At 30.9% G+C, this 27465-nt stretch overlaps 2 protein-coding genes across 5 annotated transcripts in view; one reads left to right on the top strand and one right to left on the bottom strand.

The window, feature by feature from the left end:
* The window catches only part of LOC123302694 (trithorax group protein osa), a 59504-nt gene extending 49633 nt beyond the window's left edge, over positions 1-9871 (bottom strand). For all 4 annotated transcript variants that reach the window (XM_044885730.1, XM_044885731.1, XM_044885733.1 and 1 more), the window contains exons 1-2: positions 8947-9871; positions 6411-6470 (exon numbers count right to left, since the gene is read on the bottom strand). In XM_044885730.1, coding sequence (XP_044741665.1) covers positions 6411-6470; positions 8947-9771 — 885 coding nt within the window. In that variant the 5' untranslated portion in view covers positions 9772-9871. The remainder of the gene's footprint in view (positions 1-6410; positions 6471-8946) is intronic.
* An 11536-nt stretch (positions 9872-21407) lies between these two features.
* Positions 21408-27110, top strand: LOC123302708 (hypertrehalosaemic prohormone-like). The gene is made up of 3 exons (XM_044885755.1): positions 21408-21514; positions 25177-25385; positions 26984-27110. The coding sequence occupies exons 2-3, from the start codon at positions 25182-25184 to the stop codon at positions 27020-27022; spliced, it is 243 nt and encodes an 80-aa protein (XP_044741690.1). The 5' UTR covers positions 21408-21514; positions 25177-25181; the 3' UTR covers positions 27023-27110.
* The last annotated feature ends 355 nt before the right edge of the window (positions 27111-27465 follow it).

Raw genomic sequence — 27465 nt, 5'->3', positions numbered from 1 at the left:
CGATCCAAATATTACGATATTTCAGAAATTTTGCATCCAATTATTAAATTAACCTGATTTTTATACTTTTTGGATCAAAATTACTCCATCCACCGAGTTTCATCAAATTCCAAAACTAAATTTTTTTTTGCGTTTTTCTCGATTTTTTAAAGGGGTACGTACCCCTTAAAAAAATTGCAAAAAATCGAGAATTTTTTTATCTCCAATTTCGATAAAACTCAGTGTTAAGAGTAATTTTAACCCAAAAAGTACAATAATCGGGTGCATTTGATGACTGGTCGAAAATCCCTATATATTATAAATATGAAAGCAAGGATGTTTGTTTGTTTGTTCACGCAAAAACTAGTGAACGGTTTTAAATGAAACTGTACAGCAATATAGCTGATATATCAGAATAACACATGAACTATAATTTATAAAGATATATAAAAAAAGAAAACAAAATTAAATTTAATCTAACATTTACTATTTTAAATTTTTACAGAAATCTTCAATTTATGGTTAAAAATGATGATTATAAATTGGAGCAGATCTATGACCATCATTTTGAACCATAAATTAAAGGTTTCTGTAAAAATTTAAAATAGTAAATGTCAAACAATTCAGAGCCACCTTTTCTAATATACACAATGAATTATGACTATTTTACAATTTTAAAAATTGAAAACTATGCATATCTTTTAGCTGCGTAAAATAATCCCTTCAAGTGTTGGAACGTTATTAAGTCAGATCAAAAGAGGTGGAGGCTATAAAGCGGTGGTTTTTACTTTTAAGCCCAATGAAGCAGACGGGTATCAAGCTAGTTCTTAAATAAATTAAAAGTCTACATTTTACGTTGAGAAAATACTTGCTTCAAAATTTAACGAACCAAATTCCTAACTTGCCTGAACTATAAGTGAATTTGCGAAATTCCATTAATAAATATTGTTATTGTTATGCATAATTTAAAATAAAATATAATTAACGATTTCCACAAATTATATTTTAAAACTCAAACATATTCATTTTAAAATGAAATGTTTTTGTAAACATTTTCTAATAAGTTTTATTAATTATTTAAACAAAAGAATGTGCAACGATATTAAAAATATTCGTTTTAATTAACACAACAAAAATTATATTCTTGTAAAACCAAACATAATTCTTCAATTAAGGTAGTACGATCACTTAGCATTGGTCAAGAGTTACATTGAGAAGGGATAGAAGTTTTAAGTTTTATTGGAATTAAAGAAGAAAATTTTTGGAGATACAAAACAAGTAAAAAAGGCATCGTTTTTATTATCCTAAAGACAGGTACCATTAAGCGGTTTCGACTAAACTTGAGCTATGAATGTACTAATAATAAGTGAGTACCTAGCACCTAGACCAAGAGTCCTTTGTGCTTTCCTTGAGAACGATCTGTTACCCGAAGATGAGACGTCTTCGGATAGGAGGCGCTATTAAAATCGGATGAAGCTAAAGGATTTTATCGAGGCCAGGCGCCACGCAAAAGCTTCTTCATCGAGATCTCTCCCAGGATTGATGGATTCAAGGTTTCAGACTCGAACATTCTGAATCTAACGCCCTGCAGATTTCTGCAGGTGCAAATAACATGTATGGAGGTTTCGTCATCCTCCTAAGAAACCCACCACCCTTCTTAACTATGCTCTAATAAGTTTCAGGCTTAGTTCACAGTCGAATGGCCTAGCTATGGTTATACACAGGTTGGCATATCGAAGGCCCTGCGTAAAGTACCATTAATCAAGATGGGATTATCGTAACCATTCATTGATTCGGTAAATTACAGAGCATCTTGCTATGAGAATGACAGATTCAAGTGAAATGGGCATTTGAGACAACCCCTCTCGTGCCAATGAGTCTGCTGCTTCATTCCAGAGTGACCCGAAACCCAGATCAGCCTGACTGTATTATTCAGTGCCAAATCATCCAGCTCCTCGAATCATTCATAGACTATTCTTGATTGGAATCTCGACGCATCAAGAGTCCGAAGAGCGGACGATTATCTGAGAAGATGCTGATATTTGCCCCACTGTAACCTTTCGAGTTACAGATCTGAGCACCTCTCAGCAGCGCGAAGATTTTATGAATATACTAATAACAAATGAAAACTAACAATTGACCATAGACGGCCAGGCGGGCAGCCAGAAATATAGAAATAGTGATAGTAAAAATACGTGTGGTAGCTCGTTGGATTCGAAATGATGTCTAGAAAAATGTACTAGAAGCGTTTTTCAGCACATAGAAAATTGCAAAAATTATAAACTATTAAAGACGAAAAACAAAGGTATTTCGTTTTTCGCCAATGTTTCATAAAATATTTATGAAATTTAAGAAAAAAAGATTCTTAAAGAGGAGGAAATTTTCAATAAAAAACTCCCACTCTCGAAAGTCTTGGTCCATTATTAATATACCTTTTCTTTCTTCCTTTCTTCATTTTTAATTGTTTATAACTTTTGAGCTGAAATACGCTCCTGGAACTTTTTTTTAGACATCATTCCGAATTCAACGATCTATCACTCGTATTTCTACGGCCAGTATTTCTATACGTCGTCAATTTGAACTTGTTGACTAGACTACTAACTTTTTGATGATTTCCATAAGAAATAAAATATAATTGAACGCATCAAAGATACTCCTCTATCTAGAAACATAATACATAAAAGAGAATATTTTAAAACTGGTCGGAAATGTAATAGATCAAAGCAATGACGTCACTAAATCTGCAATCGATATTGCATAGGAAACGTCATTAAGAAAGAATTAATTGTGAATCACAATAATTACGAAGTCATTAAACATTTCTTAAGAAAAATGACACGTTCATACATAAGGTTCGCCACCCCCCTGAAGCTTCGCACACACGACCGGGCATAACTAATTAATTTTGGTAATAATTCTACGTAAAGAATTTAATATATCACATTTAAAGATCACAAATAGAAAGTAGCCACGATCCATTCCAATTTTTATGGCATCTCTGGTTCGTATTTTATCAATAATTAGTTCCTAATTAGATTCCTTCCAAAAGAACAATCGAAACAACTGAATCCCAAAGTTTTTTCTATTTTAAATAAATTTTTAGCACCAAGACCAGAAGAAGAAGAAGACTAAGACCAAGGAGTCCCCTCTATTCTTTTTGAGAACAACATCCGGAAGACGTCTTCGGTTAATAGGTACTATTTCAAGTAGATGAAGCAATAGAATTCTGATAAGGCCAGACGCCACACAGAAAGTCCACAGCTTTTCGGCTGAGATTGCTCCAAGGATTGATGGATCCAAGGTTTTGAACCCGTACATTCTATACTTGACACCCTGCAGGTGCAAATAGCATGCATGGATTCATCGTCTTCTATCGACTCTATCATCGGGTTCATCGTCCTCTATCGACCCTACAATTGGGATTATGAGAAATTCTCATATGAAGGTGGTAATTCTATCAGTGCCCTGTCAAGAATCCCACCACCTTTCTCATCTGTGTTCTTATGAGGTCCAGCTTAGCTATCCGATCGGATGAATAGCGCAAAATCCCAGTAACCAATAAAGGCTTGTCGCAGCCATTCCTTTATTAGGTATATTACGGTTTTGCTATTTTATAGTAAATTGTAAAAACTTCTAACTATTGCGATCAGAAGACTTTTAATTACTGAGATCTAGAGCTTAATTTTATCTTTCCTTTTTAGGTAGGTAGCTTGATTTATCGAGAAAATTAGATGCTTTTGAAAGCCGCAGTCTCACATCAGTATGATAACTTAGCTAATCAGATGCAGCCATTGTCTTTAACGGTTAAAACAATGGAAAACAACTTAAAATAAATTAAAAGTACCCATGTTACCTTATATAGTTTGATAAAACTGCTTTATCCAGAAAGTCTAGTTATTTTTGATAGCAGTCTAGTAACTGCTTTAAAATCCACATTCTCAATAACCTATTACGAAAACGGTAGTTGAACTTAAGATTTTGTAGAAACAGAGGGTAGAATCATTCGAATATTCTAATGACGGTCAAAGCTACGAATATATTACAGTATTAGTATATGCCTAGAAAATGGCTTTCTATGAAGCTTTTTCAAACCGCCCCCAAAATGTTCTCTTCAAATTGTTCTGTTCAAAAACTCTCACGGACACAAAACTTTTTAACGAGTAGTTTTCGAGCTACGATCGATTAAAGCTACACTTATATTTTTATATTACCTATGTGATTAGGAAAATGACTTTCTGTGAAACTTTTTCAAAAAGCCGTCAAAATGTTCTTTGGGTCGTTCTGATCAAAAGCTCTCACAACAACAAAATCTTTTAACGAGTAATTTTCGAGCTACGGGCTATATAACTATAATGTATATGTAGGTTTGATTGCCCGTAACTCGAAAACTAGCCGTTGAAAAATTTTGTGGCTGTGAGAGCTTTTGATCAGAACAACCCGAAGTACATTTTGAAGGCGGTATGAAAAAATTTCACAGAAAGTCATTTTGCTATTCATATAGATACTATAAATATAAATATACGTATAGCTTTGATCCCCCGCAACTAGAAAACTATTCGTTAAAAAGTTTTGTGGCCGTGAGAATTTTTGTTCAAAACGATTGGAAAAACATTTTGGGGCAGTTTGAAAATTTTCACATAAAAACATTTCCCTAGTCATATACTAGAACTATAATATATTCGCAGCTTCGATCGCCCCTATTTCGAAAACTAATCGTTAAAGTTTTGTAGCCATGAGAGCTTTTGATACAAATGATCCAAATAACATTTTAGGGTGTGTAAGAAAAAGTTTCAGAGAATATTGAGGGATTCTTGGAATGGCTAACAAAAAATCCTTCGGATAGATTAAATGTTTTACGCATCAGCTCAAAGTCATTGTTTTAGGACAATGTTGTCATAGACACACATACTTTAGGACATGAAGCATTTAAGGTTGCAATTCTATGGAACAATATGACTTTTTATGAGACCCGGCACAAAATGTTCGTATGAGTGTGTAGAACAAAGTCATATTGGTTAGAAAGTATGCTTTTACTAGGCGCTCGCGTGCTTATAAGTTCATCCAAGCTAATTCTGCTGAAAAATCATGAAATTTGAGAAGAGTCATTGGAATTTATATTTTGGACTATTCTTAGCATTTTTTGTCTGACATGTTATCCTAAAACTCACCGTTTTTGAGATACAAGTGATTGAAAGAAAAACAAACTTAATTTTGATGAAAATTTTTTATTGTCGAAATTATTCTGTGGTTTCGATCAAATATTTAACTTAAAACTTGTTGCGTCTCATATTTTGAATGATTTTAATCAATTTTTGACTCTTGGCTCTTTTTACCTCTTCTAACCACTTTTAAAATATAAAACGTTACAAAAAAAATTCGCATTTTTAAGTTAAAATTTTGCCATCAACAAAAGTGACCATTATCGTATGATTGAAACATTTGATTCAAAAACGATTGAAATGTAAATTTTGGACTATTCTAAGAACTTTTTGTACCTTATAATTTTTTCAATTTTTCAACTTACCTAACCGTTTCCGCGCTTTTTTCTAGTTTTAAACATTTTACGGCTTTTTTTAACGTTTATATCTTGAAAGTGGTGAGGTAAGGTGAAAAATGACAGGACACAAAAAGTCCAAAATATAATTTCAATCGTTTTTAAATCAAATATTTCATCACAATCATACGACAATCGTCAAGTTTGCTTATAAGAAAATTATAGCTTAAAAATGCGAATTTTTTTTTATAACGCTTATATTTAAAAACGGTGAGGGGAGGTGGAAAGAGTCAAGAAACAGAAATTGTTTAAAATCATTCAAAATATGAAATACAACAAGTTTCAAGTCAAATATTTGACCGAAACCACACAATAATTGTTAATTTCATCAAAATTAAAATTTGTTTTTTTTCAATCATTGGTATCTCAAGAACAGTCAGTTTTAGGAAAAATCCTTACTATCCCAAAATATAAGGTTTATTTCTCAAATTACATGATTTTTCAGCAGAATTAGCTTGGAAGAACTTGTAAGCGAGCGCGCGTGAGCATATAGTAACAGCACACTTTATAATCAATATGACTTTGTTCTATACACTTATACGAACATTTTAAGATGGGTCCCGAAAAAAGTCATATTGTTCCATAGAATTGCAATCTTATGACTTTTTCTGGCTTTAATTCTTACAGTATAAAGCTTTTTCGGAGGCTTTGGAATAGATATGTCCCCATATCTTAGTTTTAGAATCACTTTTCCCACTAGCCAAAAATTCGATCCCTTATATTGCTTAATTCAAAGTAACATTCATATTTTCTCTTATTAAACCTCAAAATGTAATCTCTCGAATCCAAAATCTGGACTGATCAATCTTTATATGCATCTTAATTTTATATCTGAATCAAAAGACGCGTTAAAAAACAAAGACGCTCAAAAACTTACCACTGAATCTGGCAAATTTGTATTAGGCGTTGACGATTGAGGCGGTCGATGTACAAAAGGCTGTAACATTAAAAAATAGGTCATTGATTTTTAGAATATAAAAAATTTATAAATAAAAAGTGGTGTTCGGAAAAAAATAATATTCATTGCGCAGTTTCTCAAGAAATGTTGAACTTGGAAAAGTGATAATAATGGTTATTTTCATACTTGTGTGGATAAAGATTTGGAAATGCTGCATTCGCGAAATAGGAGATACATGAACAAGATAGCTTTATGTTTAAAAAAGGTTTATCGAAGTTAATTAACTATTTCGAAAGTCTATCGTAATCTATCTCGGAAGTAAAGACCTGGTTCATGATCAAATAAATTGTTTATATCATTTAAATTTTATTACTTTTTTAAGGCTTCATGTCTCCATGTCTTAAATATTGTGGCACGTATGAAAAAGTCCCTCAGCTTCCATACTCAGAAATACAGTTCATAATATCTAGCATCCCGAAACTACTTATTTCTGCGATTAGAGATTAATGGAGGATTATTAGGAGACAAGGTTCATAACATATAAAAACAAACAATTGACTGAGTTAATTGTTGAAATAAATACTCTGTATAGAAAGTGTTCCCTGTGTGGACCCTGTAAAAGCGACCTTTCGGCCGCCATTTATTTGATTTTCGAAAGTACTTTCTAGAATATTTCACAAGGCCGCTAGTTGAAGCTACCAGCAAATTTTCGAATCTCTATCTTTTATAGTTTTGGAGAAAATGGACACCAAAGTTTTGCCCTAATTTGCACCCTACAGTGACGTTTACGGAAAAATGTTTCACACAAAAGTTGTCTATTTTTTGGTTTAACGGTTTAAGATATTTAGTTCTATCTCTAACGGACCTAAAACCCAATTTACCAATGTTGCTCATTTACGATCTTAGCCTCACTTTTTACGTCCTGAGCACGCTATAAAAACTTAAGCTTGATATCTCTTTTCATTTTTGAGTTATCGTGTCAACAGACGGAGAGGCGGACGGAAATGGACTAATTAGGTGATTTTATATTTTGTTCATAGCATCAATATTTGCGTTACAAACTTGGGACTAAACTTAGTACACGTAGTTATATATTACATATATACAGGGTATTAAAAGCAACTAATTTGAAGTGAGCTTTGATCAAATTAAATAAACTTATGGTTAATTCTAAATTTTATCTAAGTGATCCAATGTCTTTGTTGCTCCAAAAAGCTCAGAAATCAGTATTTCGTGATTCCACTCGATGTGAACCATTCATCGACATTATTGAGTTCTGGATTTGATAAACTAGAAAAAAACCATAAATTTAGCTGAATTGATCGAAATTTTGATCAAATCACCTAAACTTAAAGTTAGTTAATTATGCCAAAACTTGGAACATACTGATTTTATGTTCCAAATGTATGAGCAAAAAATTATTTAGCTTACACGATCGGAGTTTCAGTCGAATAAGCTGAATTTATATTCGGTCTTCAAAATAGTACAATTGAGTTCGAATTGCTTTGAATATATTGTTCCTTGATATTTTTGTCCACGAAAAAAATTAAGCTCATTTGACTAAAACCTAGCTCAATTTGATTTAGCTTACAAGCATAAAAAATCGACGTATAAGCGCCCCAAAATTACTATGATCAGGATTGTAATACAGTAAAAAATTAATTATTTATAGACCACAAAGGAATCGAAACTTTCTGGGCCAGAACCTATCACAAATTTAATATTTTTTCCGATTATAATTACGTCGTTAACCTAAAAATATTTAGGCTCGCTAATAAAAAGTCCAGAAGTTAGTATGTCCCGAGTTATAACGTAATTAGTATTATCTGGTATTAAAGCGCCCTTAGTATTCTTCCCGAAAGAAACATTTCCATTTTGTAGGGAATAAGCGATAATTGTTACTAATGACACCTGTTACTAATGTTAACAGCACTGGGTAAAATTAGACGACATTTTTTTGATAATTTTTATCAAAATTTAGAAATTATTTATTACGACATCCCGAACTCAATCCAAACAAGGGGAGTTTCTTGAGAAACGAGACGAATCTTTGAGAGGGAAACGTAGATCACGAACAAATTTCTCGATAATTTTTAAGAAGTAATGGTAGCAATGATCTAAAAAAGCTTAACAGTTCCTCTTTAATAAGTAAGTCCAAGTTGAAAACCAAATGCTGGACTACAACGTTTTGAATAGCTCAAGATTGCATCCGGATGAAACTTATATCCGCCCATGCCAAGTTTTATAATATTTAATAACCAAATTTTCATTTTCTACTTCCCTTGAAAAAATACAATACAAAATTCAATTATACATAAACTTTTCGACTTTTTTTTACATAAACTAAAATCCATTATCGAAATTTGTCGTCCAAGAAATTTTAATCTTCTACAACGTAGTAACCTTGAGAATGGAACAAATTTCTTTGATTTAATCGAGTGTGCAGGGTTTTATTTTGCATACACTTTTCCGAACACCTTGTTATAATAATCAAATCATAAACCGCAACACTTACAGATGATGGATTTCCATAAATTTGGGGCGTTGATGTGGGAGGCATTGAGGCATTCGGGCTAGGTGGTATTGGTGGCATATTTCCTTGATGTGGTGGATACAACGTATTCTGTGATTGTTGAGGGGGTCCTTGAGGATGTTGCCAACTTTGAGGTGAATATGGCATTGAATCATTTGGTCCACTATTACCCCCACTACCCACATTCGATGTTGGTGGACCTTGAGGTGGTCCGTAACAATTTTGCATACGCTGCATTGTATTTGACGTCTGTAACAAATGATTTAATGTTGGAGTCGGGCCACTTTGTTGAGATATTCGATGTCCAGATAAATATTGTTGTGATGGCCCTTGAGGTGATGTATACATGACCATTCCAGGTCCAGGTCCACCAGGTCTTACATTTAATGGTAACTGCATTTTAGATGCATTCATTGGTGGATAACCCCCAGGCGGATTGTTAGGTCGTGGCCCTCCTGATTCATCATTACCATGCATAAATTCTGTATTTGATGACGGCGACGAACTCTGTTTATTAGGTCCACTATTTTCATTACCCGGTGATTGTTTTGGACTAGATGTATGTACACCACTACCTGGATCACTCGGTAATTGACCTGGTGTTGTAGTAACTTCTGACGATGATGTCGGTATATATTGATGATGACTCATACCAAATAAACGCTGTGTGGAGCCAGTATTTGATTCAATTTTCACATTACTACCTTGTTTTAAATCAGTACCGTTATGCATTACTTGTGATGGTGTGATTTTTGCATCACCGGACGTTTGTTGAACATTATTTTGTTCAGATACAGCTGTGGCCATTGTGGCACTGCTTGTTTTTTCTGTACATTGAATTCTTTATAAAATTGTTTAAATTTATTCGTTGTCTTTAAATTGCTCACTACTAACCAAGTCATTTGGAAAAATTTTTTTTTTTATATATACAAATTCAATATCAAGTCATTTAAAAAAAATTTCACTCAAAACACAAAAAAAAATTAAATAAAAACTCTAAAAACAACCGAAATTATGTGGAAAATCGACTCAAAATAATATTTAGAACAGGTTATGAGTGAAGATTAATAATTATATGGCTGGCTATAGATAAATAGCGCACTTTAATTTACATCACTTGTTATTTCGAAATCACATCTCTTGAATCTCACAAAAAAACACTTTTATTTAAAATGCACAATATCGATAAACAATTTAATATTACGATTATTATTATACAATTGTTATTTTATATAGATCACATTTAATAATTATCGAAAAACATACAAAATGCCGGGTGCCATTTTCCTAACTTCTTGAAAAATAGTTGTTTTCAATCACTGATTTTTTGTGCTAACAATCTGTCATGAGATCAATATAATATACATTTTGTTTCAAACACTTCAGTTATATACAATTGTTTTGTTTTAAGCTCATCAATTATGATGAAGAAACATTTTTTATTAATTAATATTGTTTGGTTTGAATCGTAAGTTTTGGATATTCTTTTGTAGAAAACGAACGCCATAAAACATATATATATACATATATAAATATCATAATATCAGTCAATCTTATGCAGTGTTGGCAAAACTGTCTTACCACTCACTAACCATAGATAACATATACAAAACAAATGAACTCTATATACTATAGAGATCATTTTTTTTTTATAAATGCACGAAATTTGAAATTATTCATAATGTGTAACCTAAATAAAAAATTATCATTTATGTAAATCCCAATTGATTCAATATTGAATTATTTTAATAATTGATAATAAGATTGTTTATTTATTCAAAAGGAAATTATCGTAGAAAAAAAAAGTGATTTTAATTATTTTATTTTTCTCATATCGACGATGGCAGATTTTCCAATAGACAGGGGCGTATTTATTCAAATATTAATGTTAAATTGACCCCGTATGCCAATATACTGTTGAAAATTTGCTAAATTGTATACATTTTAAAATTATTTATATTTACATTTTTTGTTTATGTAATCTAAACAGATTTTTTTTTTGAAGCTGTTTATTCCATTCTACAGTGGTACACAAAGTTTGAATTTGAGAGAGAGAGAGAGAGGGGAGTGGATTCGGGTCAGTTGTCAACTGGATAAGATGTTTGTATTTTTTTACCATAAATTGTCATAGAGGGAGGATATAGTCCCTCCAATAATTCTCGATGTTTAGTAAAGAAAGAATTGAATCGTTCGAAAAATTTTTATAAAATTAATAAGAAGTAAATTTGAACAAAAATTCGAATCATATGACGAGTAATTTCTGGTATATTGCTGGAAATCCTAAACGAAAAATAATATATCGTAGTGAAGGCTTCCATTTTCGGGAATAAAATCCTGCTGAGACTGAGACGCCAAAAATTTCTTACTTTGTATAACTATACCCATATGAAACTTCATGAAGGCTATGGTGTAGTTAGGGTGGGCTGTACCCACTCTAGAAAAATCTTAAGAAGGAATTTAATAAAGTTATATAAATACAAGCAAATGTCATTTTATTAAATGAATATATAATGAAATAGTTAAGTTACCCAACCGGATACATAGTTTAAGATATCAGTAAAAACAGTAGGAAGCTCTTGATTTAATTACTTATAAATATTCGAATAATAGAAAAATTTTATTTCTCAGAAGATAAAATATTGAGCTTCAGAAAAGCTACAGTTCGTTTTTTTCTTTCATTCATTTTCTATGAAAAGTTGAAAAATCAATCTAATAGTTTTGAAATTTTACTTCAAAACAAATTATGGTTATTTTGAAAATTCAATTTTTTAGATATTCAATTTTATTTTCGGAAATACGCGTTTCTACTTATAGATTCAATATTTCAGTAATTATATGTGTTAAGTCATTTTGAGTTTAAAATATCAAGAAAACAATACGATCAAAATATCAAAAAATTTAATTTTCTATGGCATGGAAATTTTTGGTGGCAGGTAGCCGACTGCCAACGCTAGATAAATTCTATATCTACGCAATGCATGGAAGCCAGTATTGCTTTAATTGTTTGGAACCATATTGTAAGCCATTTATATTATATGCAGTAAGAAGAGTTTCTATGGACGTTCTTATGTATAAAACAAAGAGGGGTTGTATGTGTGTATACATGAACACAGCCGGTCAGACTTATATTTGGAAATTGTACACATTCCCTCTTTGTCACACAGTACATATTCCTTCTTTGTTGTATACATAAGAACGTCCATAGAAACTCTTCTTACTTCATATATTATAAATGGCTAACGATATGGCTTGAAAACAGAGGGTTCAAAACTATGAGAAATCCGACACTGTTCATATCGATTTTCAATTGTTTAAAAATATAAACACGTCATGGATTATAAAAATAATAAAATTCTCTAGATTTCAATTCGAATTTCAAAATTAAATTCGAAACGTCATAGTTTATAGAAAGAGGAGAAGGACAATATGGTTCATATAGTTTCAAAATATCCAAAAGCATATTATAAATCCGTCACTGGTTATATCGATTTTTAACTGTTTTTAATATAAACATCATCATAGAATAAAGAAAAAAAAACTCGGACAGATCTCCATCACTGAAGTCATATTGCCCCCTCATTTTATATTTTTTATTAAAAGATTCATTTTATTGAAATGAGATTTATGTGAATCCCAATTTTTGAAAATATGCAATATCTACATAAAATACCGGTAGGGGGTCTAGAAAGTTGACATATACAAATAAGGATGGGTGACTCATTCAAAAAAATCGATTCTTGGATCGATCTTGAATCGGTTTATCGAGGCTCGATTCATTTAAAAATTGTTAAAATTGAAGAAAAGAAATGCCTGAAAAACATAATATTTCAATATAAAAAAGAGTAAATTAGGTCTGGGATTGACATTAACCCTTATAAGAAGCATCTTGCCACTAATCCAAACAAAATACTAGTTTTCAATCCATTAGCGCAATTTGGGAAGGCTGCATTGAAGATTTAAGCCATAAAAACGTCGAAAAAGGCGATTTCGAATTTGGAAAACAGACCTCGCTTTTAAAACGATTTACTGAATTTCAGCGTAATTGAGCACGTCCTGCTTTAGTTAAAAAAAAACTACATAAAATGTGTTCTAGAGGTCATAAAACAGATTTATAACACACGACAACTTTTCCCGTTGCCTTTCGATACTGTGCAATAAGTTTATATTTTCAGAAAAAAATATGACAAAACGAATGTGTACTTTTTTTTACATGTCAGAGGGAAAAATTTTTTTTCAACAAGCATGAATATGTAAAATAAATATACGTGCTAGAATTTATCTCTTGAAATTTTTATACTGGACGCCAACTCGAGAGAGTGTATATTTTATATGTTACAATCTACTTTTTTTTATACATTGAAGGACATTTCATTCTAAACTGAACAAAACAGAATTCAACGAAGGCACGAAGCAGCAAGCAACAAACGGAGCGGACAGCTTATGGATTATATCATTTGACACTACAACATCTAAATTATGACTAAATGTGACTAAAGTTTATTTTTATTATACAATATTTTTAGTCATATTTACCACGAAAATATAGAGTTATGTACTGTATCGAAGGTTAACGGGAAAGCGTGGGGATTTCTTATAAATCCGGTTTAAAACCTAGACCGAGCAAATTAGTTGATTATTATTAGTCGATTTTCTGAAACTAGCAGTTTCTCAATTAATTAAAAGTTGATATATTGATTTTCACTGAATTTTTAGACTTTTGATGTTTCTATCTTAAGGCTGTATAATTATTGTCTCGCTATGGTCATAGTCACAGAAAATTTGAAATACTACTTATTAAGAATATAATAATACAATTACCATAAAAATTTGAAGTCGCTTGACCGTCTCTAACTCGAGATAATAAGTTCGAATAATTCGTTCGGAAGTTTTTTAATTCTAGAAAAAAATTACTAGGCAATTTGTATGACGTAAATGTAATAAAATATTCTAAAAATATCGTAAAAGCGTCAAAAACCAAAGTTTTTTTATGTTTTCTTTTTGGAAAGCGCCGTATAAGGTAACGTTTTTTTTAGCATAAACAGAATCTGTGAAATATTCTTCATGACGAAAACTTTTTTGAAGCTCAATCATCGATTAATTTTTGTACAATTAACATCCAGTTCTTACAATTAACTTCTATTAATTATTAATTAACTTCTAGAGTTCTTCTATAAGGTACTGTGTTAAAAATCACAAGTTTAAAATGAAATAATTCAAAAATTTGCCCCGCAAGAGCCTCAAGAGGCCCCAAAACTGTGTGATCAAGGGACTTTGGACTATCATTCACCGTACTTGCTTAAACACTCGAATTACCTCAATCCTTTCTGTGCATTCAAAATTAAGCCGGATAAATTTTTAAAAAATTGTTAGCCAGACAAGTTGTAACATTCATTCGGTAAATTTGTCTATCTATACATAAAAAATTTCTTTTTTACTTAATTTACCGACTAAGATTAATGATATCTTCGTATAAATTACAGATGTTGAGACTATAGTTCGCAACATACCTTAACCGGAATGTTTGATTCTAGTAAAAAATACCTAAATGACGGAATTTCCAAAACTAACATCCTTAACGGAACTCTTTTTGTTAAAAAAACATGTAAAAACTAAAATAAAATTTCAATCAAAAGCTTCTAGTAGGTTAGGTTCTATTGGCTGTCCACGAAGGACACTTAGGCTATAGAGCCCATTGTGATACCATACATGTGTTTTACCACCTTTCCGCTGATAATTTCATTTATCAGCTCCTCAATTTCAGAGACTGAGTCCAGCTCCATCAAGCATATACCATGCACCACACCAGGCCATCACGACTATTAATTAAATTAATCTTGTTGCGACGGCGGGAATCGAACCCGCTACCCTAAACATACCGCGGACGGAATTGGTTACGTCTTAACCAACTGAGCTAATAGGGCGACAAATCATCTAATAAAAAAAAACATTAAATGAGGGGGAAATATGACTTTAGTGATGAAGCTTTGCTACTCACGAGTTTTTTACTATGTTATTTGTATATGTTTTTACTATGTTATATGTATAGATTATATAGCTAGAGATGACTCGCGCATAGATTCGCTCATAAATTTAATTATTGGATGTAAAAATACCGAGAAAAATCTTGTAATATCATTATAGCCGTTTCTAACTTCTATTACTATTTTTGAAAAAAAAAAAAAAAAAAATAGGTTATATAATCGAGCCAAGAAAAAATTTCCTTAAATTTTGAGACCTTACGTTTCAGAGTACATAGATTTCAAAAGCGTAAAGAAATTTTCTGCACGCTTAACGCAAAAGAGTTTTCAGAGCTTTTCCTTTGCAACTTTAAAAGATGGAAAGTTGAAAGAGTGGCTATCTAAGTAGCTGCCTCTCTTTACTTATATGCCGTGAAAAAACAAACGATTCCTTAATCATCACTGTCTATACTTGGTATTTCAACAATTAACTAAGTCAATTGTCACTTATTTTCAATAATTTTAATTTTACGTTTACTATACTAAATCAAAGAATACATATATATAACTAAATATAGGTAAACAATTGAAAATTAGTCTTAACTGCCTCGCTTAACGCCAAAATTATCCACTGGTAGCGCGGGTGTTGATCTGATTTTGCCTACCATGAATGTGCACAGAGTCAAGAGGATCTTTTCAAAAGTTATAGAAAACTTAAAATTGAATTTCAGAACTTTATTCCTTGCCTTTAATTGATTCGCTGTTGTAAAATTTTCATATGGGTCTTACCTACTCGATCAGGATTGGTAGATTTTGCAGGTAATAAAATTTAGATGGTAAAAAACCAGGAAAATGAATTAATTTGATAGAAACTTTTGATAATTTTGATTAGAGTAATTGGGATAAACATAAACCTTAATATTTGAATCACTTGACGGTATTTATTCTTCGAAAACAATTTTTCGTACAAGATTTAGGGCGATATTTCAAAATCTACTCATTTCACTGTTAAATGAACCCAATTTTCGTATTTTTTGGTTCAAAATTACTATGTCGCCCTATTAGCTCAGTTGGTTAAGGCGTAACCAATTCCGTCCGCGGTATGTTTAGGGTAGCGGGTTCGATTCCCGCCGTCCGCGCAACAAAAATAATTTAATTAATAGTTGTGATGGCCTGGTGTAGTGGATAGTATATGCATGAAGGAGGTGCACGCAGCCTCTGAAATTGAGGAGCTGATAAATGAAATTATCAGCGGAAAAGTGGTAAAATACGTATATGGTATCACAATGGGCTCTGTAGTCCTTCGTGGACAGCCAATATAACCTAACCTAACCTAAAATTACCTTCTATATACCAACTTTTACCAAATTCCGAAACAAAAATTATTTTGAGTTTTTACCTACTTTTTCACTCTGTGTTTGACCCAAAAATCGGGTTCATTTGACGGTGAATTCAATTTTCGTGTTTTAATTCAATTTTCGTGTTTTTCTCAAGTCAACTAATGGGCCAGTTTCAGTGGCAATGAAAAACAGTAATATATAACTAACTCAAAAAATGCTTATGAAAAATTAATATGCTCCCACCAAAAAAATTTGGTGAATTCACACTTGTCGATGAGGTTACTCAGATGAAAACTTTAGTTTTTTCTTTCTAGTACAATAAAACGTTTCTACTTTGAAATGTATTTTTTACAGAAATTTTTTATAGAATAAAAATGTGGATTTGAAAACATTGATTTTCTAAAAAGAAGGGGGCGATTACAATATGTAATATTATATCATAAGTATTATTATTCCTTTGGTTAAATAATAATCACAATGTATATTCATAGTTTTATAAAATCAATTTTTATGGAAGAGAAAAATATATATTCTTTATTATTTATTTAGTATTATTTGTAAATATTAAAAATAAACAATACGTATACGTGATTCTTGAACTGCCTACAGGTATTGTAATACACGACAAGTATACAACAACAGAACAGAGCTGCCAACTAGCGGATATTTATATAAACATATCCTTTAATTTACCCTTATTTACCTCTATGTACAGCAGGTAATACAGATTACAAAGTAACATTTAACCATTGTAGCGTTTAGTGCATTTAATTTTTTTAACCCACCGAGGCACTAGGAACAAAGTATGAATAAACGGTCCGAAACATCGGACAAGACTTTATTATATTATAAAATTGATATATTATTCTTGTAATATTTTTATTGAAAGCAGCCAATTATAAGAATTATTTAAAAACAAGGAAAAGCTTCAGTTTCTTACGGTCTTAGTAATAGAGTGAGGGATTCCAGAGGGAAGTTATATCAAACCAAGGACCTTGTTGATATATACCTTAATGCGAAGTTTCATTGTTGTTCTTTAAGACTCTCCCTAGAATATTCCATTTTCCTGTATTTGGAAAGGTTTTTCCTTGGGTGTGGCCCTTCTCGATTTTTTCATCAGTTATAGATACAAGCATAGCGGTATTTGGAATCACACGGTAATGAGGAACAGGCTTAGGTATTTATTGGATTTAATATAATATTTAGAAGGATGTAGTTTGGTAAGGGTGAGGTTAAGCAAAGATTACCAAGTTACAAAAGTTACTTAAAGAGACATTTTAAATAATATTTGATCAATTTTGGGTAGGGTTGATTTGACCACTTTTGACGATTTCATCCCCTCCAGCTCCACGGCTCCCGGGGGAATGGTTCCAGAGGGGAGTTATATCAAACCCAGGACTTGATATAAACTTGTTGATATAAACCCTGATACGAAGTTTCACTGCTGTCCCCTCAGCCTCTCCCTAGAAAATCCCATTTTCCTGTATTTGGAAACGTTTTCCCTAGGATGTGGGCCTTTTCGATCGCAATACTTTATTATATTTATAATATAATCAAGTAAAAATAGTACAGACAATAGAATATAAGTAGTTGATAAAATGTCTAATAAAGTTTTATACAAAAGTTGAAGCTGACAGACATTTTGCACATTTTTGTTTTTTATTCGACTTTCTCGCATCAAAATTGGTTGAGATACGACAAGTACTTACTTTTTACCACAAGTACTTGGGTATTTTTTACTTTTTTTTTTCTTCTAATTATACAATTATTGATTTTACATTATCAATTAATGTTAAATTCTAAATTCATTATCAATTATTTTCGTTTGACTAAAAAATTTACTGTTTTCTACTGCATTTTTAAATTTTACGCGAATATTATTTAAAGAACAAGTGAAAACAAAGAATTGACTGAGGAAATTGTTGAAATATCCTGTGTAGTAATAAGCTTGCATTATTTTTTATAAATTAGAAGAGTTTAAAAATACAATTCGAAGATTTCGAAAGTATTTTCTAGAATATTGTTTCGTTTTTCGAGCATGTTTCACAAAACCACTAGTTGACGGGACCCGCAAGTTTTCAATTCTCTATTTTTTATAGTCTTGGAGAAAATGGAGAAAATAAAGTTTTGTCCTAACTTGCGTCCTCACGGGTAAACAGTGATGTTTACGAAAAAATGTTTCAAACAAAAGTTGTTTATTTTTTGATAAGGAAGATTTTTTCATTTAAACTTTTGTTCTATCTCTAACGGTTTATAAGATGGATTCTAATTCAAATTTAAATAAAAAGAAGTAAAAACAAACAATTGACAAGTTAATTGTTGTCATGTCATGTTAAAGAAAGATAGGCACTCTTACATACAAAGTAATAAGAATATCTTTCCTCTCACTTTTTCAGTGGATATACCATATGCTTAAAACAAACAAACACAAATATAACATATGTAACGTATAAATTTAAAATATATACAATACCTGTATGTATACTAAATGTTCTAATCCAATTTGGGCCCTCACGGGTAAACAGTGATGTTCACCAAAAAATGTTTGGCTCCAAAGTTGTGTGTTTTTTTGATAAGGATCATTTTTTACATTTGAACTTTTGTTCTATCTCTAACGATTTACAAGATAGGTCCTTCGGACCCAAGACCCAATCAATTTTTGTTGCTCATTTACAAACTCCACCTCACTTTTTACGTCCTATGCACGCTATAAAAATTTCAGCTTGATATCTCTTTTCCGGTTTTAAGTTATCGTTGCGACAGACAGGCGGACAACCGAAAATGGGCCATTTAGGTAATTTTATGAACACGTATACCAAAATTTATAAACTTGGGACTAGGATTTCATATATGCATGGTATACAAATAAAAGCAGATTTTACAAAGTTATTAAAAAATTTTGAGACAATTCGGAACGTTCTATGCCATATCAAAATTTCTAAAATCGTCTATCATTCTAGATTAAATCAAAACAATGTAATAAATTTTGGAGCTTTCCAAATTTTTCTCGAAGTTTTTAGATCAATCCGGAATATTTCAGATTTTTCTAGAAATGTCTAGACTAATTGAGAACGTTCTAGATCAGTCAAGAATAATGTAGATGAATAATTAATAGCAACATATTATCGAAAATACATTTTCAACCCTCGTATTTTACACCCCTACAAACAATTATACGCAACCACCCAGTGACACAGGGACGTTAAGGCTACAACCATTTTAGGCCAACCGATTTAAGTACATATTAAAATAATTTTTTTGAAGTTGAAATAAAATTTAAATAAAGGCTTCTTTTTTTAACTGCTCCCCTTCAAAATCTCCAGCACCCACAAGGATTTATTATCTTTTTAAACGTTTCTAGCGTCCGCAAGGAGGCTCTATAAGTTGAATTAACTTATTTCAAGAGTTTTTCACCACGCTCTTCAAAGTCTTATGCGCTTTTAAGGTGGTTAATTTGAGAAATACTACTCTAATTAAACGGGGAGATATTTAATTGTTATTTTTACATGGACGTAGTGTAGTATTAATATGGAATTTTTTATACTTTTATTTGAAAAAAAAGTAGGGGAACATGGGGCAATGAGAGCTCGCGGGTAATGGGAACAAGGCCAAAATGGACTTCCCTAATGCCAGTAATTACGTACATGAAGTTCGAGTGTCTTTGTTTATGTTTGATAGAGCTAGCCTAAAGCACTTAGGACTTAGTTGCACACGTTCGGTGTAATGAGAGCTGTATGGCTCTCATTACCCCATCACAGGATTTTTTATTCCTCGTACCTATAATAATTGGAAGTTTCGTGGGAAATAGGAAAAAATATGACGGAAATATAGGCCATGAGTGCTCCAGGAATATTCATCCCACTTTCTTTTATTTTTCCAAGCCAACGCCATTCGCCTCAGCTTGAAAAAGATGGACCACCGGGAGCTATCTACACCTCCTAACATAATGCTTGGACAACCGAGACCATTTTGTCACCAAATGTTCCTTTTGTTATTTAATTCTTTTATATATAAGATTATATTTATTTGACACTGCCTGAAATCAAAGATGAGACTAGACTGATTAAAATGTTAATGGCTCCTATTCGACTTATGGAACATTTATTGGCTCCTATTTCCAAAACGTTCGGGTAATTGAAGACACAATCCAGAATTTTTTTAATTTTCGACAAATGTTACTTAGTCTTAAGATTTTTCTATGATTTTCTGGTAACTAGATAAGTACAACTTACGTTCATGCTAAATACAAATTAAATTTATAGAAATTATGAGTTTTTTTTACAATATTTCTTAGATGGTGCCAAATACCCCACGCTACCCTATATATATAGAATAAAATTACGTATTTTATGTAAGTATTTAGCCCTATTGCTCTTATTATCACTATAGGATTATAACAGGTGCACTTTTATAGACCTTCCCAACAATTTTAAAGAAATACGCGACAAAAAAATTAGCCTATCATAAGAATGGAAGGCAAACATTTCTCTTCAACCCCTCCTGTGTTAAAACAAAATCGTGAGTACCTAAAATTATGATAAAACTTTGCAGTCCATTTTTCCAAACTTATAATAGATAGGCAGTTGAAAAATTGCAAATGGTTTCAACTATTGGTCTTGTGAAACATTTTTGAAAAACTGTTGGTTTTTTCATCTATACTAATTTATTAAAAAAATGGAAGCACTGACATTCAACACTTTCTATACAGGGTATTTCAACAATTAGCTCAATCAATTGTGTGTTTTCATTTGGTTTATAGAAATTTTTTTGTAAAACAATTTTTTATTTTTATTAAATTAATAATTTTTTTATGTTTTCGAAATAAGTAAACAAAAAAAAAAAATTGATGGTATGATTTCTTCGATTTACGTCATTTTTAAAAGAAGACCTGCGAGTTGATTCCGGATGTTGAAAATAAGACATTCGCCGCACACCCACTTAAGAATAAGAATTAGAAAAGAAACCTCATGTATTATTGACCAACGGCTATTCCTTTTTCAATCATATTTGATTTAATTGTGAAGAGAATGATAAGATGGGATTTCTCCTAAAGGGTTTTGATTGGCGTACAAACATATCATCTGATACCCACCCTCCCTTAAATATTACAATTTATAAAGACAATGTATTTCGAACTCATCACTCATTAATTACAAATATCATCTCAATTGTACTTCAGTGCATCAGTCTATTGTTGGTCTTCAGTGATTTTAATTATTATTCGTTATAACAATCAAATTCTTTGATCAATTGGTAAGTCAGTTTTTTTTTTATTATTAATTTATTAATTTTTTTGAAATTTAAAAAAAAATTAATTTTATATTGAGCTTTAGGGATGTTCAAGGATTTTCAATTTTGATTGTGAATTATGTTATAACTTGACGATATAAGACGAAAAGTAAGAATACAATTTTTCGATATCCGGCGTATTTATCAAAATATCGAAAATTGAAAATTTTGTTTAGTTATTCAGCTTTCGATATTTGGTAAACCGACAGACATCGAAAAATTTTATTCTTATTTTTCGCCTATATTCATAAAGATATACTAAAATTCATCATCAAAATTGAAAATAAGATAAAAATAATTTACCCTACTCGTACATCCCTTATATGGATGGAGACTTTTCTTTTCTATGCCATTGCTGATATGTTTACTTTCTAGTAAAAAGTTTTTTTTTTTTTTTTAAATTTGTTTAATTCGTTCCAAGTGAAATTTATCAAAAACTTTCAAAATATGTCGTTTTTTGAGATTTCTCCATAGGAGCAATGTATTTTATATCGATTTTCAATGATATTTTTCTTAAAAATTTACAAAATTTGCATTCCACATATTCTTTGAGTAAAAGCCTGCCTATAGGCATAGGAAGTTATAATAATTTCATCATCTTAGTTGAAAATAAGATACAAATAATTTCATTAATTATACAATAATTTCATTGACAACAAAATTATGAGCTTGTATAAACATGAAATTAGTTTTTTACACATTCCAATGTAACACACTCCTCCTTAAAAAAACGCCTTAGATTAGCTATGCTGAAAAACCCTGTATATTTTTATACCATGCATATATGAAATATACATAGTATATTAAGTTTAGTCCCAAGTTTGTAACGCTTAAAAATAATGATGCTAGGAAAAAATTTTTGTCATAGGTGTTCATAAAATCACCTAATTAGTCCATTTCCGGTTGTCCGTCCGTCCGTCTGTGGACACGATAACTCAAAAACGAAAAAAGATATCGAGCTGAAATTTTTACAGCGTACTCAGGACGTTAAAAGTGAGGTCAAGTTCGTAAATGAGCATCATAGGTTAGTTGGGTCTTGGGTCCGTAGGACCCATCTTGTAAACCGTTAGAGATAGAACAAAAGTTTAAATATAAAAAATGTTCCTTATCAAAAATTAAACAACTTTTGTTTGAAACATTTTTTCGTAAACATCACTGTTTACCCGTGAGGGCGCCAATTAGGCGGAAATTTTATAATATATACTATACTTGATTATCAGTTATGTATGTGTCACATGTTTGTATGTGTCATGTGATAAAGAAATCAACACTGACTATGCATGGTATTTCAACAATTAACTCAGCCAATTGTTTCTTTTCACTTGTTTAATATATTTTCAAATATACTGTATTTTGAAATATAAGGTACGATTGTTAACAATTATCCGAAGCCGAACTAATATTATAAATGTGAAAGTAGCTTTGTCTATTTGTTACGTTTTCACACCTAAACCACTATAGTAATTTTGATGATTTTCGACTTATTTTGGTTTTTTGTAGAGAAAATAAAACTTGAAGGGTGTGAAATAGGTGATAAAAGTTTGAGTAAGGAAAGAATTATTTCTCAAGTTAGGGTTTGATTATTAACAATATTTTAGCTTATATATCAGAAAAGGACATGGATATTATTTTAACCACAAAATGCTAGTAAGGCTTTTAAGCCCTTATTGTAGCTTATATAGATTTCTAAAAAGTTGAAAACTTTTAATATTTTTAGTCTACTTTTAACATATTTTTGTAAAAAAATTTCCTTACCTTAAGCTATGCCCATTGACTGACGGGGGGGACACCCTGTATATAGGGAATAAAACTCCTAGCAAAAAGAGTTTAAATTTATTTATTTTAGAGGTAAGCTAAAAAATTCCATTATTTAGCTTTTTTTTTCAGCCTTAAAATTGACCATTCTTGATTTTTTACAAACTAAACAGTATCTACCTATAACTTGGAAAAGGTGCTTACGAAAAAATCACTACCTACCATTCAAAAACTGAATTTAGATAATAAAAATACATAAATAGGCTACTCAAGATGACTGGGCTCCTAGGCTATAAACTACAATTGTAAAAATATATTATTTGGCACAATGAGTTACTTATCATATTTCGTTAAAAAATATTTTGCATGTTTAAAGAAATTCCATCTATTTTCTAAATCCCTTATATAATAAATGTAAAAATAAGGATGTTTGTTTGTTTGTTTGTTCGTTTGATTGTTACGCTTTCACACCAAAACTAGCGAATGGTTTTTAATGAAAATGTACAGCAATATAGTTAGCTCATACAACAGAATAACACATGAACTATAAATTGCAAAGACATAGATATTTAATAAAAAAAATTTTAAAAATTAAATTTAATCTGACATTTACTATTTTAAATTTTTACAAAAATGTGTAATTTATGGTACAAAATAATTATCACAAATGGAGCAGAATGATCATCATTTTGAACCATAAATTAAAGATTTCTGTAAAAACCTTAAACAGTAAATTCCAAGGGATTCATGGCCACCTTTTCTGATGTACTCAATGAATTATGACTATTTAACAATTTAAAAAATTGAAAACTGTGCATATCTTTTATCTGCGTAAAACAATTCCTTCAAGTGTTATGGAAGGAGGATAACTGAAATCAAGAGCCCAGTTAAGCGGGCGGGTATCAAGCTAGTAATTTAAATATAGCATCATTAATTTTTCAAGTTTATTATTATTATTAATTAATTAGTTAATACTTTTTTTTTCTTCCTTGATCGTTACCATAAAGTTTTTTCGGCAAACAAGCAGAGATCACGAGTTAAAATAAAGGGAGTAAAAATCACTCCAACTACTGTTAACTCAACATCTATTAACGAAAATCAACTCATTGCTTTATGATTAGTTGGCCTGGGTCGTGTTACCACGGGTTGGGGTGGATTTAGCCCCTTTTTTTTGAAGTCAAACTTAGAATTTTATTAGTTAGTTTACAATATTACGGCGACATATATATCAGAATCAAAGAGTATGGAAACAGCCGAAAAATTCGAGAGTTACTTACCTGATTAAAAAAAATCTACCTATTACAGTGAAAATCGACTCCCCTCCCTTAATCCCCTGGATGTTGACAGAGGTCAGCTTTAATCTCTTAAATGGAAATCCAAATTTTTAGTGTCAGATTCTTCATGTTAAAAAAAGTTATTTTTTTTCGATTCACGGTAATGAAAAATGTTAGAGTATTAATCCTCGTTAGCCATTTAAAATATAAGAGGTAAGAAGAGTTTTTATAGACGTTATTTATCACTTGAAGTTGTACACATCGGTACAATGCGCATCACACACAGTACATTTCCTCTTTATTCTATACATAGGAACGTCCATAAAAACTCTTCTTACTTCATTTATTTTAAATGGCTAACGAGATGGTTGTCAAACTGTATACACAACTGTGACTATCTAAGAGTGGCTATATTTCCACCCAAACAACGTAAAAAAAACAAACGATTCCGTAATCAACACTATCTATACATGGTATTTCATCAATTAACTCAGTCAAGTGTTTGTTTTTACTTGTGAATTCTATGTTTATTTTTTTTTGATTCTCGGTTTTATTTTTCTAGGGAGTAATTTGATGAATCTTTTTTAATTGTTACAGCAACAATGGTTCGTTCAACAATTGTATTCGTAGTCATCTGCACAATATTGGTAACATTAATCATTGAATCAGAAGCTCAATTAAATTTCTCAACAGGATGGGGTAAACGAAGTCGAAACTCTGGTTTAAGCCTAGACGTCGATGTAAACGATGGTGCCAAATGTAAAGTTTCGGTTGATTCCTTAATGCAAATATACAAGTTGATTCAAGTAAGTTTAAACATTTTTTAATTATCGGGTACAGACTTTTAAAATAGAATTTTAAGAAAAAAATTGTCGTAATTTCAGATATCTGTACCCTTTGTATTAGAGAAGACTGTTTTAGTCGTTTAGTTTCGAATGATGCTCGTTAGAACTCTGTGCGATCTTTATATCAGCAGATGCAGTAATTTGTAGTTAAGTGAAAATGTATATGTTCTCTTTGACATAGTTATTAACTCGCTCAAAATAGCTCGTACGACGAGCATTAAAGAAGTTCATTTTGTGAACGCTTCCATTACATGCGTGCCCAATTACTTCATACTCCTCTACTGTTTTTTGAAGAAAATCTACCATCATTTTTCTAAGAGAGGGAATAAGAACGTTACAGAATACTTTTTCAGCTTTCGAATAATGCTCGCTAGACTTCTGCGCGATCATTATATTAGCAGATACAGTAATTTGTAGTCAGTGTAAATTTCTCTTTGACAGTTATTAATTCGCTCAAAACGCTAAATAGCACTTTTTCTAGAGAAAATAAAAAAATTTACTAATGGTAATGACGGTTTTCATGGAAACTAACGCTTACACTCGGTGTTAACGTTTGTTGCTCTTTTTTAAGATCATAAAAATAATAAGTTACTTTTAAGTTACATTTTCAAAAAGTTTAACAGAGGAACAATACTTTCGATTGTACAGACGTCTGAAGCTACGACAATTTGTTAAAAACAAACTAAAGTTTTTGCTTAGATTTTTCCTATAAACTGTGCTCTAGGTCATATACTTTAGATTTTTCCCCAATTTTAAAAAATAATTTAGGAGGGATGTAATCTATTTAGTATTGCTCATAACGAAGTTTTTCGTTTAATATGTCCCTTAATGTAAATTGAAAAAAGTTTTTTATTGATTTCTAATTTACAGTACCAATCCCCCTTCCCTCTAATCATAATTCGTTTATTTACACTATAAGTACTATATAATTTGTCTCAAATTTCAACTTTTGATAGGCATATTGAAAATCAGACAAACACTAAATTAATTCTTTAACGGATCCATTTTTTCATCAATACGGAACTTTAAAAAACAAGCTAGCAAAATTATTACAACGTTACCAAAATTATTAGTAAATAATAAACAAAAAACTTTAGATAAAGAAAAATCAGATATTTACGAAATTAATAGTGCAGAATGTCCCGTTATGATGTGGGGCAATCGGGCCGCGCATTCAAAGAAAGAATAGAGGAACATAGTGCATCTATTCGACTAAAAAACATTGATGCAACAGCTTTTTCAGACCATTGCATTCTAAATGACCATAAATTTGAAGATGAAATTTTACACACATGTAAGAAAGGGAAGCTTATGAACGTTTTAGAAGGGTTAGAAATTTGGAAAAATTCAAAAACAACGTGTAACGATAAAAAGGATGTGTTACGAACTCCTATTTAAAATTTTCGACAAATTTTGAGATCAAATAAAAAAACTTGTAGCCATACACCAATAATAAAATTATTTTTTATTATTTTAATTATGTATTGTAATAAGTATGTACTACCAAAAACCTAATATAAATTCAATTAATATTTTAATAAATTTATTTTTGATTACAGATGGAAGCGCAAAAATTACTCAACTGTGAAGCTAAATAATTTATGGAATTATAAAAATGAAATTTGTTTATTAAAAATTACACAATTATAATCTAGTCATGTATATTACTTAACTTATAATTTCAAAAATGTATATTTACAAAATTAAGAAATATGAATAAAAATTAAATTTTCCTGAAAATTTTTTGTAAATTTGAACCATATCAAATTCCTTTCGAACAAACCCACATTTTCTTGTCTAATTAACTTATGTTAGTATGTTTAAGGACGTTCCCGAAAAATCAGGATTTTTAAGGATCATCTTTAAATCGTATATATATATATATATTTTGCGTTTTTATACTATGTATATAAAATATATGAAGGTATACTAAGTTTAGTCCCAAGTTTGTAATGCTTAAAAATATTGATGCTACGAACAAAATTTTGGTATAGGTGTTCATAAAATCACCTAATTAGTCCATTTTCGGTCTGTCTGCCGT

The sequence above is a fragment of the Chrysoperla carnea genome, chromosome X (genome assembly GCF_905475395.1).
Source record: "Chrysoperla carnea chromosome X, inChrCarn1.1, whole genome shotgun sequence".
Lineage (NCBI taxonomy): Eukaryota > Metazoa > Arthropoda > Insecta > Neuroptera > Chrysopidae > Chrysoperla > Chrysoperla carnea.
Note: the sequence above shows the minus strand (reverse complement) of the source record. Positions and strands in the feature narration are given on the sequence as shown.

Bases quoted from the DNA above. Each gene is read 5' to 3' on its own strand.
- LOC123302708 (XM_044885755.1), top strand. From the start codon at position 25,182: ATGGTTCGTTCAACAATTGTATTCGTAGTCATCTGCACAATATTGGTA. The intron at 25,386-26,983 runs GTAAGTTTAAAC...TTTTGATTACAG, and splicing joins AAATATACAAGTTGATTCAA to ATGGAAGCGCAAAAATTACT.